At 27.8% G+C, this 22,035-nt stretch overlaps 1 protein-coding gene and 1 pseudogene across 1 annotated transcript in view; one reads left to right on the forward strand and one right to left on the reverse strand.

Moving 5' to 3' along the window:
• LOC123297729 overlaps positions 1-18,198 on the reverse strand; it is a 124,308-nt gene extending 106,110 nt beyond the window's left edge. The window contains exon 1 of the mRNA XM_044879490.1: positions 18,033-18,198. Coding sequence (XP_044735425.1) covers positions 18,033-18,153 — 121 coding nt within the window. The 5' untranslated portion in view covers positions 18,154-18,198. The remainder of the gene's footprint in view (positions 1-18,032) is intronic.
• Positions 18,199-21,524: 3,326 nt separating this feature from the next.
• On the forward strand, positions 21,525-21,655 carry LOC123299389 (annotated as a pseudogene).
• The last annotated feature ends 380 nt before the right edge of the window (positions 21,656-22,035 follow it).

Raw genomic sequence — 22,035 nt, forward strand, 5'->3', positions numbered from 1 at the left:
GCATTAGGCAAAACACAACGTTTTAAAGGAATATTTAGAAGTTTATATAAGCTTATTCAAAGAAAAAATAGTTTCTGCAGTTTTTCCTCAAGGCCTGGGCCTGTGATTACCATTTCGACTGCTAGGTTACTGCAGCAGTATTAATCAAGCTACCTTCACTGACAGTCAAGTGACTTCTTCCCAATGATTAAAGTGTCTTCTCGGCCCATCTCTTCCTATGAGAAGATTATTTATGAAAATATTGTTTTTAATGTATTTACGGTTCAAAGGAAATTCACGACTAATTTGAAGATCTTTGATATCAAAACAATTTTACTGTTCCGAAGCAGCTTCAAACGGTTCACGAAAATATGGCTGGAGAATACCACCTCTTTTTTAGGTAACATGGACCTTTTAATGTTAGTGTGTTCCATTCTGGGAAACGCATTTAACAGAAAAATAGTTTATTCATTATTGTATTCAATTTTTCAAATTCCTGATGAAAAATATAATTGAAAAAAGTGAAAACAAACGATAGACTGAGTTAATTGTTGAAAGGCTATGTATAGACAGAAACTTTTTTTACATTTAAGCATTTGTTCTACCTCTAACGGCTTACAAGATAGGTCTACGGACCCAAGATCTAATTAGCCTATGTTGCTGATTTACGAACTCGACCTTACACTTTATGTCCTAAGAACGCTATAAAAATTTCAGCTTAATATCTCTTTTCGTTTTTGAGTTATCATGGCGACACGCGGACAACCAAAAATGGACTAATTAGGTCATGTTATGAACAAAAATTTTGTTGGTAGCATCAATATTTTTAAGCGTAACAAACTTGGGAATAAACTTAGTATACCTTGATATATTTCATATTTACATGGTATAAAAATAATAACATTTTAGTTTCATACGCACATAAAGCTTTATCTAAAGCAAAATAAAAGATTCTATGTAGGTAGATATTAGAAAATTACATTTACATTTTACATGATTTTTACGTACCCCCTTATACATCATACACGGATCATCATACATACAGCACACATTTACTATATTTTACCACTTTGATACGTAGTTTGCTTTACATTTTTTCATTTTAATATAAAAGCTCATAATACTTCTACGAAACCATACTCGGAAGCTTCTTTTCTAACTTTCTGACGGAAAGATATTGTGTTGTGCCCGCATTTATTGGAGTTAAAAAAGAAATGATAGGCAGTCATGGATTACAAAAGTATATATAAACTTGGATATAAATATAACGACCTGTTAAAATTTCAAGTCAATCCATCGATTACTTTTTAGTTTTGTGGCCTTAAACACACGGAAGCTGAATTTTTATGAGGTATGAAAAACTTTTACAAATGATAAAAAGGCATCCCCCCAAAATTTTTTGAAGTGGTCTTGCAATCAATGGGCCATATGGTTTGCATGTCGCTTCGTAGATGACGATCCAAACCATGGTAATCAACAAACTAGAATTATTACCCCTTACTGAAAAACTATTATAATTAAATGGATCAATTTCACTTCAAAATCTTCATGGTATCTTTACCTTTTGTTAATAGAATTTTATCAAGCATGGGTTTACTGGGTTAGCATACTATTGGCGTTAAAGAAAGATCTACATAGACATAGTAATTCTTTTATGTTATATTGTAATAATTAATGTATTTTTGTATTTGTATATTGAAATGTCCGTCTAGGTAAATCAACGAAAGTAATATTATTAGTAAATAATTATTAAAATTTCTCAGTTAAGATTGGTTAAATAAAAAAAAATTGTCAGTCATGGGTACTGTCGACGGAAGTGAGAACTTAAAACTTTGAAATAACTAGCCTTCAGCTTGGCTGGACTACGCTCGCATATACTTATTTACAACACCTGAATAATTATAAATAATACCTCAATACTATTCAAATAGCTGTTCACAATTCTAGATAATTATGGTGGGAGCGCAAATAAATACATTTGGATAGTATGATTTAATGCAACATTTATTATTATGTTATACTTATATGCGTTTCCACCATTTATTTTATGGCATTTAATTCAAAACATTTTTTAGTGGGCCAAGTTGTGAATCTAAGCCATCCTTGCATATACATTAAAACGCCTCGCAACACACACAAATTGGTCATCAAAATTGGTCCATCCGTTTACCAGGAATTCAATTACACACACACGATGATTTGAGTTCCATGACTTTAGTTCACCCAAGAAGTGCTCAACGTACCAAAAGAAGTTTTCACTTCAAAAATATTATTGCGAAAGAGAGTTGTAATGTTTACTATAATTTTTCTAGATATTTGTTCTGTTTTTCATTAGAATCGACATATCAATTATTTAAAACACAATATTTAGAAAAATTTCTGGATATATTATTATTAAAATAAAAAAGCTATTGATCTAATTTGTGAAGGTCATATTCGCGAGTCTTTATTATTATAGGGAGGATGAGGTTGATACATGTTTGATTTTTCATCAAACAGTTTTACATTTTTTATTTCGTTCCTCGCCTTCAACATCAACCATAAAAAGAGAAAAAATGGTTATAAAATTAATATCACATTTTAATCAAACTTTTATTTGAACACATACTTATATGTATTTAAATTTTAGGCTTTTTGTAATAAAATAAGAAATAAAATGATACAATTAAAAAATCTTTAATATTAAAAATTTTAAGTTATCTAAAAGTGGGATATTATTTTCTATATGTAAAATAACTAAACTATTCCAATAATCAATTTCCATCGATATTTTTATACGATTCCCTACACCCTCCTACGCAACCCTGAAAATGGAGTACTTAGATCGAAAAATGTATACATCATTTTATTTGAAGGAGCAAAAGGAAGCGAAAAACAGAAAAAGGAGGAGAGAGCAGTGAGTATTTCGTTTGATAATTCCGCCCTCTTTTCTCTTTATTTGATTTTTGTGATCCAAACTTTACAGTATTGAAAATTTTTAAAATGAACTATTTTAGAAAAAAGAAGCTTCTACTGGGGAAAGTGGAGTGTTTTTCGGGAACATTTTTTACCTCTTTTTAATCTTGCTTAGCAAATAACGGTATAAGATAAGTTTTAAGTCATCTACAGGGAATATTTCATTCTTCATCTTCATATTATTATAAAAAATTCTGTGACATTCTGTATATTTGATTATTTAAAATTAATATGTACGTGTAATATCCTATAAATATTCTAATTATTGTATGTTACTAAAAGTATTTTTCAATATATAAATAAATTATTGTAACCAATGCAGAATTCTATGAAAAATGTGGCGTTGGCATTTCTTGGTATAATAACATTTATATTCATATCATAATCCAACTGTTTATCCAATAAATATCACCTTTCCATTAACTCGATATAAAATCCTTCACTTTTCGAACGAATTTGATTTTTTACCCCCGAATCAAAAAGAGGTGTGTTATTAGTTTGACCGCTATATGTTTCTGTCTGTTCATCTGCCTGTCTCTCTGTGGCATCGTAGTATCCAAACGAATGAACCGATTTTGATTTTGTTGGTTTGTTTGTTTAATGGAGATTGTTCTTAGTTAAGTCCGAGTTTAGAATTATGTATCCGAAACAACGAAAAAAGAGGCGATGATCTTCAAATCTGTTCAGTTTAGAGAAAGCTATAAGGATAACGGTAATTTAATGGAGAGTGTTCTTAGGCATGTTTCAAGTGCGAGTATAAAGTACGGTACCCGAAACGTTTGTCGGAGGTTTTTTAAATTTTGTAAATTTATTGTATAATAGTAGTTTTAGAATTTATGAAAAAAAGTCCTGTAAACTTTCGTTAACTATATCAATAAATGTGATGAATTTTAACAATAGCTTTTCTCATTTTTTAAATAAGAGATTGTATTTTAAATCACTTTTTGTTTAAGGAAATTTGTGATTTACGTTTTGCTCGCTTAAAATATTAATTTTCTCCATATAAAAATTATATAATGATCACATATCGGATGTAAACATGTTATTTATTAAATAAAAACATAGGTGGACATTTTTGTAATGTAAACAAAAATATGTATGTATTTATGTAAACAATAATGTATACATTAAACCTACGTTTATATCATTAAAAAAGGTAGGATAATATTTTTTTTTCTTCCTAATATTTACTTAAAAACTAAAAATATCATTTTTATACAAAAGTTTATTAAATAAAATATTAAACATCGTTATACGACTATTTATAGATAAATTTTCCAAAATGTAAAAAGCTTCTTTCTACTATTATCATTTTGAATAAATAATATTTCTACATAATCACACTTTTGTATGAATTTTATACAAAAACAAGCTGATTGCGTAACTGCAATCCTATCGTCTTCCCAGATGATAAAAATAAATTATATCATATGTCCTATTCTGATATATGAGCTAAAATATTTTGAAATTTCATCAAAATTCACCCAATAATTTTTCTGTGCAAGCAAAGGAAATAAACAAATCTTCTTTTTTGCATACCCAAGAAGTTAACTTTTAGAATCAGCAATAAAATAAATTTAATTGTTGCATTAATTAATTTAAACGTAAATGAACTTCAGTTAAACACGTATCTAGAGCTGGATAAAGTACACACCCTCAAATTCAGTACTTAAATCTTATGTAAATATTTATGGACGTCAAAGAATTCGTATTGCTATTTTTAACCCCAAGCTTAAAAAAAGTGGTGTTATAGGGAAGACCGTTATGTGTGTGTATATGTCTGTGTGTCTATGTGTTTGTCTGTCTGTGGCCTCGTAACGCCTAACCGGAGCGCCTCGTTTGAAAGGTAATTTAATGGAGAGTGTTCTTAGATGTTTAAAGTGCGAGTTTAGGGTTCTGTACCCGAAAAATTTCAAAGGGTTTTTTAAATTTTGTGAATTTCATTTGTATGTTTTGATCTCTACCAAGCGTTGATTGGATAGAATTTTTGAGATATTCTATTGAACCCACGAGCTAGTTCATTGTATCGTGTATACTTGCTAAAGAAAAAGTTGACTTCCTTATTTTTTTTGAGGGTAATAATGGCCTCGATTTACTTACGCTGGATCCGTGCTGTGAAAAATTGAAATAAACCAAGGTGCTAACTTTATGTAAGAAGTATCTAGGTTTAAAAACTAATTAACATTTATTTATAAACTCTAGTTGATGACTGTACCTACAAATAAGTAAGTAATAATAAATAATTAAATTATAAAATTATTCAACGATTACTCATTGTTTAAAATAATTATAAATATAAAATAGAATATAGGAATATAATATTTATATTTTGAAAAATATTTTTAAACACTTTCTCTTTTTTAAAGTCACTACACTTAGTCAGCGTTTATATCTAGTGTGTGTTAGCTAGTTAAGCTAAGTTGTATTCAAATTGTTGTTAAAGTTCTTACGCCAGTTGAAATCCAAGGTCAACAAGGTATAAAATATATTCACTTTAATATTGGATGCAAACAAGTAACTACAAAATCTAGAAACTGATTTTTAATAAAACATGTGAGTTTGTAGGACTCCGTAGCCTAATCGAGTATAAAAGAAGTGTCTTTCTTTTGACTTTGGTAATTTTTGCCCAGGTTTGATCTGAACTTCACACTTCTCTATACCTCAGTATATACCTGGTTTCAGTATGGAGTTTATAGGACTTCGACAGTGTTGCGAGATTTGGCGATTTATCACAAATTGGGAGATTTTTAGCATGCATACCCCCATACTAAACCCAGAATAAACTAAAAAAGTTATGTAAACAAGTTTTTGCATATGTGCATATGAGGACATATTACTAAAACAAACAAAAAAGTCCATAAGAGGAACTTGGAGGAACTGTAATACTATATACTGATCAGAATCGTGATTTATTGTATAAATAAAAACTAACAGCAAAATGTTCATAGTTTTTCATAGGGAAATGAGCTATCCGTCGAAATTTCAACCTATTTACAAAAATAACCTAAATTTTGATAGATCTTATTGCGTGGAGTATCATTCAAAACATTTTTCGAATGAAAATAATTTCACTCACACTTACAAGGTAAAATTATTGTGTTTTCGTTTCACTTTATTAAAGCTTTCAAGATTCTAAAAATACTGAAATTATTAGTTTTTTTTTGGCAACGGAATCCTGTGAAGTTTTACACTAGTCTGAATATCTTTAATACTGAATAGTTCATAATAAATTTTTTCCCATTTATGGGTAAAACATCTCCCCCCCCCCCTTATCTTTTAATATTTCACTTCTGACTAACAACACTGTCGTTTATTATGATCAGTAGTAAGCCGATAAGAAATACTTAAGCTGTCAAATTAACTCTTGAAAACCAATTTTTTTTTCGAAACGAAAAATTTTAATAATAAGAATAAAAGCCTTTTCCAATTTTTGTTATTCATACCTTTTAAAAACGTAAAAAAAATTCATCGTTAAATTCCTGATTTTAATTTGTGTTTATCATCATAATATATTCTAAAATTAATTTAAACATGCATTTTAAATGTGATGATAAATACTTCCTCAATGCAGTACTCAAATTCCCACTTTGCTGGTGTTGTAAAACCTGTACATTTTAAAAGTATTGAAAATATTACATACATAATAATAAATATTATGATGCATTATGCTAATCAGTTTTTCATTAAATAATAAAAAATAATTAGAAATAACAATTTTTTATACATTTTATGTTAATAATTTTATTATTTGTGAGCAGATTAATTCACATTATTTATCCAATAGACTAGGAAACACTGACATGAAATTTCATAACAAAATTGTTTCACAGAATGGCACACTTAATAGGGTATTGTCAAAAATAAATTATGAAATTTGAAAAAAGTTAAAATTTATGTAAAAATATACTTTAATATTCTAATTTCGAGTCATAAAAGCACATTTTTCTTTTAAAATATTTAAATTAAAAATCGCAATTTTTAAACTGTTTATCGCGTGACCTAAAACGCGGGCAAGCCCTGCTGTGATGTCATATCGGTATGAGCCATAGACCATCAGTTAGTTCAGTGTAGCTGGGTATAATATATCCATAGATAATCAGTATTTATATTTATTATAATTAGATGTCTATGAATATATCTGTCAAATTCATTTGTGTTATTTCGTATAATGATACCGATATTACGTCATCAAATTGTATGCCCGCGTTTTTGACAGTTTAAAAAAGGTTTAAAATTTAATTTAAGCTTTTGGCAAGAAAGCGTGTGTATTTTTCCGAAATAAATTTTTGGTGGCTTCTTATTAGCAAAATCAACATTTTGAAGTACTTTTTCAAAAATAGTAGAATACCCTATTGAATCACGTAGGTATTGAAATGAAAAAAGATAGTCTTTTGCTACAGGATTAATTTTTTAACTAACTAATTTTCTCTCATTCATCAAAATGTCGATACCGTCGGAAGGTCCCTAACAACTTATTTTAGTTGTCCTTTGATTACCTTTGATTATCACTTTCGTATCAATAATTACGTTATCAAACCTTTTAACTGGTTGCTAAACTACTGGGAAAATCACTAATGACGTTAATCACTTAATACGGCAGTCGTAAGCAGGTTTAAATCTTAAAAAAAGCACGAATGGTCTATGGAATGAATAACCTATTAAATGAATTTGCTATTTTTACAAGATTTTATTCCACTAGCAATGTATGCATGTTTGTTCGGGTGGAATCTTGCTACTCAATTTTTATATTAAGCGACTCCAAAATTTACGAATAATGAAATGTATGAGTGACTTCTACAAAATTATTTTCTACTTTTTGGTACAATAAAAGCTTGTGAATTAAAGGCATTTTTTATTTATTAAACATGTTATTCGTACACCCGAACAGTATTATTGTAAATAACTATGGTTATGGTAGTTCTATTTTAAGATAAAGGTCACCGCCTGCTATAATAAATGGTCTGAAATTGTTTTTCCGTGACTCAAAGTCTAAAACTATAGTGATTCCAGTTTCACATACTTATTTTAAAAACATTTACTTTTCAAGTAAAATTGTTTGTTATTTATGTTGAAGATTTTTATTTTGCTTGCTCAATTCTCGATGTGTAATAAATATATTGAGAGTTTTTATATAAAAATATTTGAACTTTTTAAATAGCTTTTTAATTCAAAAGATATTTTAAAGTTTGAAGTATTTACTTCTTTTCTTAAAATATTTAATTTACTTTACTCTTGATTGTTAACGATAAATTGGTTTTCGAATAATACTATTTTCAAATGGAAAAAGAAATAACATTTTAACATCATTTGTTTCGCAACTTCTTACGCAAAAATAAATATCGTTTCAAGAAGAATTTTTAATAGAATAAAAATAAAATAACTTAAGCTTTTAAATTATTTTTTAAGGTTACAAGTTATATATCTTCTGTCGCGTTGGGTTCTTTTCAAATTCATATTTCCGCATCATTGATTCCAAATCTGAATCTTTTTTCTGTTTTCGGTTTTCATAAAGCTATCTATAGTTTTCATTTTTCATATTGATTTTCTCTTTTCTTTTTTGTGAGGATTTTTCTATCAGGCCAAAAAGTCTACAATCTGTAGACAGCCAGCTGCCTAAAAGTATTTTTACAAAGCCTAGTTGGATTTACTTTCTTTTGCTGTGGTGTATGAGATCGGTTTAAGTAAGTCCAAAAGTTGGTCCGAGTTCAGCGTTGTAGTAATGCGGCTATCACTATCACTATTACTTGACTATGCTATCAACACTCTCAGGTATCTTCGCGCTGTCTTCAACCATCTGCCGGTACTTCAGATTTTAACTTGAGAAGTTTACACAGTACCTGCCATAATCTTGCAGCCACCATATCCTCTGCCATTTACTCTAATATTTTAAAACAGCCGTGTTCTTGAGAAATTTACGCTATAGAAGACACAATTGAGATATAAAAGAGAAACTATAACTTTAGTTAAATTATTGATCAGACTTTTCGCCCAAGTTTCACAACATGGAGCACACATTATACTATTCAATTTCTGTTGATGAAATTTAACAGAATATAGGTAACTATGGGTAGTGGATAAGTTTAAATTTAAATTGACATGGAGGTAATATATGTTGAATAATTTCTATGTACCAAATTAAATAATAGATTTGAATGTCATGTTGATAATCTAATAATCAACACTATACAATCTCTTAAAATGTGTCCGTTAAGAGCGCAAGTCACGTTAAATAATTTACAATTTAACTACTTTACTGTATTTGAATTATACTAAAATTTATTATCACTATTAAATAATATAACCATAAACATTGTATGTGACTTGTATGACTTATTTCTTTATATTTCAAGTTTTCTTTATTTTTCAAAAAGAAAATATTTAAACGTATATTAAATATTAGTTGTTTCTATTATATGTTTATGATTGAAATATGAATGAACTGCAGTCAACACTTTTCTCTATTTAGGTTAATCCGAAACTGTTAAAACTTTTTGAGCATGTTGTCAGTACATAATTAAAGCAAATTGGAAAGCAGCAAGCTTAATTTTAGTTTCCGTGGTAAATTCAACAGTTTTTGTGCTGCATAAAAAATAAAAAAAAGAGAAACCACCATCTTTTCATTATAACTCCGTTAATTTTCGTACAAATGATATGAAACTTTTTTCATTTCCAAGGGTTATTATACTGCTCTTAAAAGTGTATGAAATACTTTTTTCAAAAAACGTCAACTTTTTAAGTTATTTAATGTTGGATACCCGAATCAAAATGTATAATCTTTCACTTCATTTAATCACTTTGCGGCGCTCGTACGCCGAAAATATTTTGATTTACTTAACATAAATTGTAGGAAATATTCTGAGGTTTAATTTTGCATGTGTATATTTTCCTCGTAAAATGACTCGAAAAGGGATTATTGTCAAAAAACTGCTTTTCGAATCAATTTTTCCAATATAGCGGCGCTAGCGGCAAAGATACAAGGCAACAATGGATAAGAAAAGAGTACCTCAAAATCTATAAAAATCACCCATTTTCAAAACTACCGGAAAACTTTCAAAGGTAAATTACCCGATGATTATACTACTGACAGATTTAAAAAATTATAATGTAAAATTCATTGTAGATTAGACTATACCCTCAAACACAATAATACATCGTCAGTAGTTAAGTATAATAAACTTAAATTACTTGTTTACATATACTAATCTATTTACTTTTTAGTGTCTAATTTGTTAATATGGGACCAGTCATAGAAGTAAATAATCGTATTTAGTAGACAAATAAATAATATCTTGTAACACTTTTTATCCTGTAATTATCTAATTTGTAGTTGAACTTTATATTCAAATAAATAGCAGTTGTTATTGGATGCTCTGTGATTATAATGAAGTATTTTCAATGTTTAAAAACAGTTTTAACAAGTACTTCATGTAAGTTCGACCCTAATGGCTCGGACATTAAGTTCCTCGATGATGAAATACCTTTCTATAACTGCCTAAAAATAAATTTCAATATTAATTATTAAAATATGTGAATATTATAATATTGTAACAGATTTGTGAAGCCTAAAGTTAAAGAACCATCCTTCGACGAAACACATTTTTACAGTTATAAAAATTCATAAAATCAATTATGGTAAATATTTCTGTAAATTTTAATTTTACAGAAATAATTATTGAGAGGATAAATCACCAGTTTTGATCTTTCCGGTCTTTTTAGCACATATTGATATTATTACGCAACGATTTTTCTCAAAATTCATAGCAATCTGAATCGATTGAAGAAGTTTTAGTTTCCTAAATACCAGTTATGTCGATTTTTGGTGTCGTTTTTTTGTTACACTTTTTGGTTTTACCTCCTAGCCAGCACACAAATCAGAACGATAACATGCGATAAGGAACATAGTTCCAAAACCCTTAGGTAAGAGATAACATCACCTTTACTTAGTACTTTAGTACTTTTTTTAAATTTGTATTGCAGAGTTTTTCCAGCCCAACACTAACTTGAAGTGTAAGTCTAAGTTTTTAAAATTAAATCAAGTTTGTAAGTAATATTTTTTTAAGGCTTTCTTAAAGAGAAATACAGAAAAGTCAGCAATATTTGAACTAATATTAGAGTATCTATTTAATAAAGAAGATCTGATTCTAGCACTTTTCCCTCATCTTTGACGTTTTTCAATTCGTAACACAACTGTAACAAAAAAGTTTTTCATTTCGTTATATATTGGAATATACATAAATCCACTATTTCAATTAAAATTTTTGTTGAAAAAATGTTATAGAAAAAGAAGGGGTATGTTAAAAGATTAATGGATGTCAATTTAATCTTGTATGTTTAACAGAATAATATTTATTTCAATGTTTAGTAGAATATAAACGAAAATAAAAAACATACAACAAGAAATTGTTGATGAAATCTAACAAAAAAGGATCTCTACAAAAATTTGTCTTAAATTGTATAATTACATCTATTTAAGAAACAAGAACATATTATGAAACAACATAAACTGTAGATAAAAAAAATACTGGGTTTAATATGCATAAAATAAAATCTTTATTCAAGTAGGAATTCAGTGACTTTCTAAGGATTCGATACTTTCGATGAACCTTTGTAGAGTAATTGTTTGAAATAATTTTTCATAATCATATCATTCGTGAATTATAAAATCGATGAGAAAATGGTGAGCGAGTTAGTTTCAATACAAACTCTAAATTTTGCTAAAAAAAATTGCTATTGCGAATATAATTTTATGAATCGAGTTTTGAGTATAAACCAGGTCATCCCGAAGGCAAACGTTTTAAGTGTTGAGTATTACTATTAGTAAATTTTTTTTGAAAATATTGATATTATAAATTTGACCGCTAAGTGCGGCTGTGCCATTGCAGCTAATAAAGTGAATGAACCGATTTTGATTTTTTGTTTGTTTGAAAAATAATTTAATGGACAGTGTTTTCCGCTATTTTTCAAAACAATCGATTCAGTTTGGAGAAAGCTACCAGGGTAAAAGATACAAACTCCTTAAGAGTGTTTTTTTTGTACTCACTTAAACAAAAGAACTATAAAACAAAGATTATATTAAATTGTACGTATAAATATTTAACATTATACGTTGATGCTGTAATGAATAGACAACAACATTTGCAAAGAAATCCGAACACGTTCTCTGTCCAGGATTAAATTTGTACGCGCGGTAGAGATTTTTTTACATCCACAAATTTATAGCAATTGATGTTTTCAAACTTCGGACGATAACAATTAAATTCAAATCCATAACTTCTACTAGCTCCTCAGGATTTCTATTACCGTTTTTTAAATTGTGAAAATGAGCTGATAATTAAACGGCAAATCCTGAATAAAGCTTTAAAATAAAACCAAGCTGCTTCTAAAATCAATCCCATCTATTTAGTAGATACGACGTCCCAAACATTTACACAGGCAGACAAATCGGTGAAGCAAAGTTCTTTCTAACAAAATTTGAGATTAAATAAGAGAGTCAGTCATGGGGACTGTCGAGGGAAGTGAAAACTTAAAACTTTGGAATAACTGTGTGTTTTTATAAATTTTCATTTAATTTCATAATTTGAAAATTATTATAAATAATGAAATACGACATCTATGAACAGTAATCAAAAGTTACCAAAGATCAGAATTACATAGTTAATAGTATATTGTACAGCTTTAACTATTTTCCTAGGTTACTCATAGTACATACATTACATATCGAAGTTTTCTCTTCAAAATTACATCGAGAACTCTCAAAGTTTTAAAACTATTAGTAACTTAATAAATTTAAAATCAAACGTCAATCTATTGTAGTTTACGTGATAGTTACCCCTTAAAACGTACTTCTGTGAAAATTTAAGTAAATTACCCAATGTTTTTGTTTTACTCAAAATATAGTGTTTTAATAAAGAACATAAGGAATAGATGTTCTTGTAAGTAATAAATGACACACAAGAAACATGCTTTTACTTTAAGAACTAGAACGAAGTATTTTCGAATGTCTTCTTTGCGTGGTTGTATATCCTTGTTAAAAAATTAACCACATAAAAAGCATGATTCTTAAAACATAACTGTCGTACACACGAACTATAATTAATTTAGGAATATCCATTATACTAGTTTGCAGCCTAATTAGCCTACACCTACGTCTAGGATAGTATTTCTTTATTAGTGAGTTGACATTAAATGTAGCTGAAAAAAATAGTCAGAAGTCAATATCCACCCAATTCAACGATGAAAAATTCCGACAAAATTGCTTGATAATAATCGTGATCAATATTATTATAACAGGAAATATTTCTTGAGTCAACGATATCAATATTTAATTCGAGAAGATTGTCTGTTTAACAATTCAAGTATAGCAATTAAATATTTTTTTGAACCAAAAATCCACCATTTCTCCTTTTTTACCTATTTTTGAACACCTATCAACATGGACACTTGGATTTTTAGGACGAATATAACGATATCTTAACTGTCGAAATCCATCAAGTCGTTTGTAAGATACGAGGTAATAAAGAAATTTACAAACAAATGTACATACATGCAAGATACGCGCAAAAAGCATAACTACTCTTTGACAGTCGGGTAAAAAGATTTCATAAGATGCTATACTTACTATTCTGAGCTTTTTTCTGATATACACCCAATCTTCAATTCGTTGAAACTAATCGCTGATTTTAGCTCATATTACGATTGTTCCTACTCAACAATATTCAAATCACATCTAGAAATATAATATTAGGAAACTGCACTTAAGTATATGTCCCAATAACTTTAAATTTTTACAATCACTGCTTTTGAATTGTACTGGCATTAAAATAAACAATATGTAGGTATATAAGATATTTATTTAAACATTGAGCCGGGGATTTTAAAAGTACAATCGTACAAAGATAGCAAAAACATAGACTTTTCATCAGTTTGTTAAACCTTTTGTGGTTGTTTATGTGAATGTTTTAATTAAAATAAAGGTTTATTCGTATTTAAAGTTTTTTTACAAAATGTTGAACATATTTTGTAAATAATAAATTTGCAAACCTTATCAAGTTACGAGAAATTTTATAAGCGGTGATTTAATTATTCTCTCAAATTCAAATATATCGAAACATTTCAAAATGTGTTTTTGAATGTATAAATCAGAGTTTTTTATGGCGAGCTATTTTACAAGCTTATCTTTTACTTGCAAGGTTTGTGTGTACGTTTATGATGTAGGTTCGGGTCAAATCTTGACGTAATATTTTAGACTTATTAATCAAATGCAAGAGTTTGCTGAGAAGAATATAGATAATATATGTAAATCGTATGACAATGCATTTTTATAAAGTCATGTAAGCATGATCTGATTTTTCCATCTCTTCCACCATATTTAATATACATAACTTTTTTTAGTTTTGATTAAAAATTTAAATAAAAAGTATTTTTTTAAAGGCAATCTTTTACTGTACTAAAAAATAGAAAATATTTAACTGAGTAATTCATAGCAAAAATTATTTTCTACTCTTTAGTACAATCAATGCTTTAAAGTAATTTATATTTGTGTGTGTGTTCTTCTCTTAAAGATTTATTTATTTACGGTCAGTCACCATCAATTTATTAGGTAAATCTGCAGATCAAAGATTTGTGTTTCAAGATATAGAAAATTATATTTACAAACAAAGCTAAATACGTTGTACACTATACTTTGTATTATACCCGTATTTGAATAATGAAAAATATGTATTTAATACAAAAATTATTTAAACAAATGAATAAAAACTTTGTGGTTTTGAGGTTTTATCTAGACAAATATAACTCTATAATTTATTTCCCTTTTACATTTATAAAATGATTCCATTATAAAATAATCTAAAGGAGACATAATATATTCGATTTCTTAAAACGTTTAATATGCTCTTAAATACGTCACATTTAAGATATAATAATTAATCTAATAAATAATTCAATTAATCATCTAAGAAGGAATATATAAAGTAGTTATGTTATTTATTATTTAAAAAATTTTAATAAAAATTACTTTTTAAGGAATAAGCTTTTATTATACCAATTAAAAAGTAGAAAATAATTTTATCTATGAGTCACTCATACCCGATTATTTGTAAAAGCTAGAGGCGCTCAATTTAAAATATCAAAAATGAATCGAAACGCCTCATCTACTTCACATGCCTAATTATTTTTCGATTCATTCTTGATATTAAAATTTTCTAAATTTAATTTTATGTCCATTCCTATTTAAGAAGTAGTATTAAAAAAAAAGTAGTTATATTTATTTGGTAAATACACAATTAAACAATAAAATTTATTGTTAATGCATCATAATACGTGTTGAAAACAGGTCTACCGAAAATAAATGTTTGGCGGTTTTTTCTTTTGGTAATTGAAAGAACAGAATAATAATGAAAGAAACATATTTCAATTAAAATATACAAAAATCATCTAAATAAATTCCATTAATACAAGTTATTTTTCTTAGAGTAATTGATTTGTTAATTAAATTACGCATTTTGTTTTACTTCCATGCACACAGAAAACTTGTTCTCTGGGATATTTCTTTCAAAGAAGGTACATAAACGCAATTGAAATTTTCAAAATCTACTCAAAAAGAAAATCTCTATGTATTTAACAAATATAAATAAAATTTTTGTTACTAAAAATCTTTTGTACTCAGATTTCTATGTTTTAGGCAGTCAGTGCGTAAAAAATTTCTCAGTTTAAGTTTCGGATTAATGCTACCTTCACATGATAATCAAAATTGCTTACCTATTTGGTCAATAAATTGAGATTTAAATCGATTTCCCAAAAATTCTTTATAATGTTCATGAAGTCTACCCTAAAACTTATATCAATGTCATGAGAGTCATTTGATTCTTTAACACCAGTGGTTGTTTCTTTCTCCAATTGGGCGAAGTGTTTTGTTATATATTATTAACTTTGTTATGTACACAATTAAAATTAAATTATTTAATAAGTGTTTATTTTTAGAAATACAAAAGTTTTAATTATTTTAAATTATATTTTGTCGTTTATATAATTTGTTTTCAAAATCTTTCCCACATATTTTCATCAAACGTATAGGTGTTTTCTCGAAAAGCAAAAGTTTTTTTATTTATTTGAAGTATAAGCAGACAACGTAATTTATTGATTTTATTGAAATTGCAAAAGAAATAAGTTCAGGAAAACTTAGCTATGGTGAAAAATGATTTTATCAACATAATCCTAAGACACCTGTGGGTTTCGAAACATAAAAAATGCATTTTTGAGAAAATTGAAGAAAAAAGAGTGTTTTAATTCATGTAGTGGATTACAAACACACAAACGATGCAAATTTTAAGTGTTCAGCCAGGTTTTTACTGAATGGGCATTAAAAAATTTCTAATACCTACATTTTTACAAGGAGGGTAAAAAGAGGCTCTAATTGAATGATGTAATTTGCTCTAATGTATGTAAAATTGCATTTTACACAATAAAAATTAAAAAAAAAGTCGATTTTAAAATAGATTTTTATTAATCAGTAGTTATATGCATTTAAAATTGAAACAAATCTTTAATCTCAAAAGAATTAATCACAAAAGAATATTAACGTCATAATCTTGGTATTACCTTTTGCTAAAAGTATACCCCTATAGATAGATACATTAATAAAACAATAGTAAGAGTAGGTACACTTTTATGTAATAAATAATCCTTTGTTCAAAGTTTTTAATACCAAAAGTGAAGTAATTATTATCAACTTTATCTGTACTCAAACAAAATGATTATTTTGATTTTATAAAAAAAGTCTGAGCAACATATGATTTCCTTGTACGCTTATCAACTGTTCAAAATAAACTCAAAAAAATAGTTCTGTATCGCTTCATATAGATGATATACAAAAAAGTAAACAGTGAAGATACACAACTAGATGTAACAAATCTTATATCTAAATTTTGTATACGCTACGGCGAATGGATCTGAAAATCTAAAATTTTATCTAGTCTAAAATCACTTACAAGAAATAAAATAAAATAAATAATTACAAAAATCAAAAATTCGCCTGCGTTAAATAAGTCTGAAAAGAAAGAAACAAGTCTAGTGGTTCAAAGTGGCTCAAAATGGTTATTTCCGTCGAAAACTCGACAGTGAATTTTATATGGTTACAACACTTTCTTTACTTTGTACAATGAAGTAACAAGGAAAAAATAATAGTACTCTTTTAAAATAATAGGTTCTACCAGCATAATAATAATCATCAGTCATTCAATGTATATAAAATAATGCCATTACTCTATCAGATATGGAAAAAAGAAAAGGACAAAAGACGACAACATTAATAAAAGGTTTTATACAAGAGAGGATGAATTATACAGTGTTGGAAAAACCATTAGCATATATTTTTCATATTAATTTTAGCATTTAAGCCACCACAAAGACATTTGAAAAAAAGGGAATCAAATAAGACGAGTGGTGTCGTGGGACACCTGGTGGGAACCATGCTCCTGTCGCTATAATACATGTACTTTTTATTTAAAATTTAAAAATAAATAAATATGAACGAGAATGGGTTTGGAACTGACGATCTTTGGCATGAGCAGCGGGCACCAAGACCACGGTTTCATTGAGAATAGTACTAACATTCCAAAATATTAAACTAAAAACAAAGTGTCGGTCAGTCGGTGACCCTATTTCTTGTATATGTCGACCCCCATCCGCCTAACAAAGCTCTTTTCTGCCTATTTTATTATAATAAAAATCTCTATCTCTATCTATTATACATGAAAATAATGTTCAAACTGTACTTTTCCATAGTTACATTGACATCAAAAACAGACCTTGTTAAATACAGTGGGTGGGTTTCCGGCGCAGGACTCTTTCCAACTATTATAAATATTACCTTTCCAATGCTATATAAAATTTAAAACCAAGAAAGTTCTTACTAAAACTAAAGGAAAATGTTATCATATTAATTTTTAATTAAAAACTTTCTTTTTACTTAAATCCTATGTGAATTCCTTTAAGCCAATTTTTGAATACAAATTCCTTAAGGAATCGACTATATAATAGAAAAAAATTCAAAATATCTAACTTTAAACTAAAAAAACACTGAAAATTTTTTAATTTACCATGTAATGTATCAAAATATCCCCACATTGGTAGTCCAACAGCTGTAGCACTTAACACTAAACATAGAAAACCTAAGCAGGCCACACATGTAGAATATAATGCCTTCTTTGGTTCGGCCATATTGCTAAATCAATACCATGCATGGCACTTTATAATCACTATTTAACTAATTTTAAATATTACACAATTTTATCACAAAAAATTATCAATAATTACACATTTAAATAACACTTTATTTTTAAGAATATTATCAAAAAAATTGTAACACTTAAATTTATAAATGCAGCATCCGTATAAGACACATATTTTAACCAACACTTTAAACACTCTGTATATACGAAAATTATCAAAATATCGTTAAATTAAGACGTTTTCCAAACTTGAGTGTAAAATTTCTTAAAGGTTCATTCAACCGTTTTATTTGTTTATTGATTTTCTCATTTGTTTTCCGATAGTTCTTTGTTTTATCGTCTTTTAACCTGAAACAAAAGAAAATATAATTTATTTATAGGATTGATATTATGTTTCATGTTAAATGCAAATATTTGATTTGATATTCTTTAAATATTTTAGTATTTGGTGGAAATAATTTCAATACAGTGAGTTTCATGTAAACGGAGCAGGGATAGAATATGATTGGTAGAAAATATAATTCAGATACGTTTAATATGATAAATTTCTTTACTGACAATCAAATTTTAAATCAGAAATAGCGATAATCAGAAATAATAGGAAATATCATAATAAATTTTCTTTAGATGCATTAATATTCCTAAGATGATTATTTTATTTTCGAATAAGTTTGTAGAAACACCACAGTCTCGAATGCTTTCTTTAAAACTGTGTTACCGACAACTCCTTCCAAGAGCTTGCCACGCAAGTATTAATAGTTAACTTGCTAATTAAAAATTTAATCCTTTAGGTATAAATACTTAAATATATCAACCTTTCATGCCCGTGCGTACGGAGGGGTTGGAGGGACACACATCTCCCTATTGAGATCGAATTAAATTCTCTTTGTCGTAGAGTTCAAATGAGTTCTGAAAAAGTATTTTTCTGTACCCCGGAGAGTTTATTGAAAAATAGTGAGTGCACTCATGAACATAACATTAAGTTCTCCTTCTCGAAAAAAGAGTTTCTTATTGCCATTGACCTTATGATCTAACATGATGAAGAAAAGTTTGGGACACTCCTTCCAGTGGGATGATTCGTGCGAACAAGCCTGTCTCCTTTCTATATAATTCTGAGTAAATAGCAATTCGATCTAGCGCTGGTTATTAAAAAGGAAATTACTTTCATATAAAAGAAAAAAAATACATTGATTGAGTGGGTAGTTCTGTGAATCCTTTTGCTTTTAATTAAAATTAAAAATAAGGACTGGTAAAAAGCCACAAACCTCTGTACAGAGACTAACTCTTGTCAAAATTGTCAACGTTGCACCCTTGAAACAATTATTAGAAGTCATTTCATTTTGAAATAAGTTTGAAAGCCGATTTTTGAAATTTTTGGATCAAACTTACCATATAAACTGAGTTATATCAAATTTCACAATAAAAAATTTTTTCTCGAATTTTCGATTTTTATCTAAGTGCCCTTAAAAAAATTGCAAAAAACCGAAAAATTTTAATGTTTCCAATTTCGATAAAACTTGGTATATAAGGTAATTTTAAACCAAAAAATTTAAAAATCGGGTTCATTTAACGCTTAGACTGATAGATAACTTCCAAAATCGATCCAAAGTATCGTTTGTCTCAAAAAAATATCCCTCCAATAAAGAAATGAACCCGATTTTTGAATTTTTTGGGTAAAACTTACCTTATAAACTTTACGATTTTTCGAGTTTTATCAAATTCGATAATACAAAATTTTTTTCGATTTTTCGATTTATTTCGGCTTTTTCAATTAGTTTGAAAACATCTACTTTAGACGGTATAACTTTTTTTAGCATTCTTGATATGGAGGTAGAAACGGTTGGAAAGTTTATATATTCGTGTAGATATTTCTAAGGTATTTCTTTCTTTAACTGTGTTATTACTTATTACATTGACTTGTAATTGTAAACGTTTATAAAATATCATTGCTAAGGAAATCAATATTTGACAATTTCCTGTTAACTAATTATAAATATTGATTGGAATTTTAATTATAATCAATCAAATAATATAATAAAATGACTTATAAATACCTATTGATTTTCTATTATTATTAAATAATATTTAATAATTTTTGTAATACATTTATGATTGATTGATTTTTGCACTTTCATTTGTGGTATAATTTGCAATAAATTTTTTTTGGGAAATTTATTGTTACATTTTGGTTTTTACTTGATTACAACTATTATCGACAAATTTGTAGCAAATTGCCCTGCTATTTCAACTAAAATATACCTTAAGCATTGGCCAAATGAGCGATTAAATCAACATACGTTTCAACGAGGGTTAGTCGAATCGGAACCACTGGTTAGTTTATTAACCTAAAAGAAGTTGTTTTTAAAACATTTAATAAAATTTCTAAAAATTTTACACAAAAATTCTCCACGAGGATACATTTGTCAAAAAGTCAATTCCAAAAATAAGTTTGGTCCAAATTCTTGAAGCAATGAAATACTCATTGTAGATCATTTTAAACAAAGAGAACTTTTCTAGTAAAATATTTTCTTTTATAACTAGAAAATTCTATTAAAATAATATCTTATTAATTCAAAATTTTGAGATTTCATAGTAAATAAAAAGAACATTTACATATAACAACATCAATTAAAGTAATATAATTAAAGGTATTCAGCCTAAAATAATTAATTATACTAATAAACAATGTTTACATTTAAAATGTATAAACATCATAGTCGTCTAATTATCAAAGCACAAGCAAAACACTAAAACTTATTAATTAATTGTACAGACTGCCATACTTTTAAAAATACCTTTGACTGTACCACTCTGCTAAGCAATTATCTGTATATACACAGAGTTGCAAAATTATATTCAATAATTTTGTTTAAAAATTTTTAAATTTTAACTCTATGCTGTTGTAAATTGAAGATAAATAATCAAATCAGACGCACTGAAGTACCTTGTTTGGTTGTTGCAGTATGTATACAAAGCCTTAAAAAGTTCAGTATTTCTTAAAAAACTTCTCTAATATGGTATCGTATCTTCTCTAAAAAACCGGCAAATTTTACAAAGTTTCATAATAATAATAATGGGGTTTAACCTCCGTTTCTCTGACATATACGCCTATAACAGACGCCACCCACATCATTATTTGTTAATCTTTATTTACAAACATATTTTACAATTACATTTCGATGTGGGTGGAGTCGGTTACTTCGTTCTTATCCAAGCGACGACAATGTGATCAATTCTGTACTCCCATTAATTATAAATTGTTCACACTGCCACTGCCTGGATTCGAACCCGCAACCTAAGTCTAAACGGACAAACAGTCGAAGGCAAACGTCTTAGACCGCTCGGCCATTTAGGCTCTCTAGCTTTGCGCAGTGGCGATATCGTAACCAATGAGGTCTAACCGAGGTGCGATTATTGTTAGCAAAGTTTCAATAGAAATAATATTCAAGAAAAATTACTTAAGTAACTTTTCTAGTTGTTTCGTGAACGAAACTCTAAAGTCTCACTTAAAATAACTAAGAACACTTTCGATCAAATTACCTTTCCACCGAAAAAATTTAAAATCGGTTCATCTGTTTCAAAGTTACGATGCCACAAACAGATACACAGATACACTGGGTACAGGCAAGTTAAACTTATAAAATCACTCTTGAACACAAACAAACGCGTGATCGAATGTTTATATAATAATCGAACAACCTTTATTGAACAAAGTATCATGTTTTTCAAAACAAAACAAAATTATACCTTTGAACATCAGTATAGTGTAAGCAATTAACAATATACAAATATTTTGAATATATGAAACGAACACAAAATTATTATTAATTACACGAAAAACATTTGTTATAATAACACAAAATTTATTTTT

Source organism: Chrysoperla carnea, chromosome 4 (assembly GCF_905475395.1).
Source record: "Chrysoperla carnea chromosome 4, inChrCarn1.1, whole genome shotgun sequence".
In the NCBI taxonomy this organism is placed as follows: Eukaryota; Metazoa; Arthropoda; class Insecta; order Neuroptera; family Chrysopidae; genus Chrysoperla; species Chrysoperla carnea.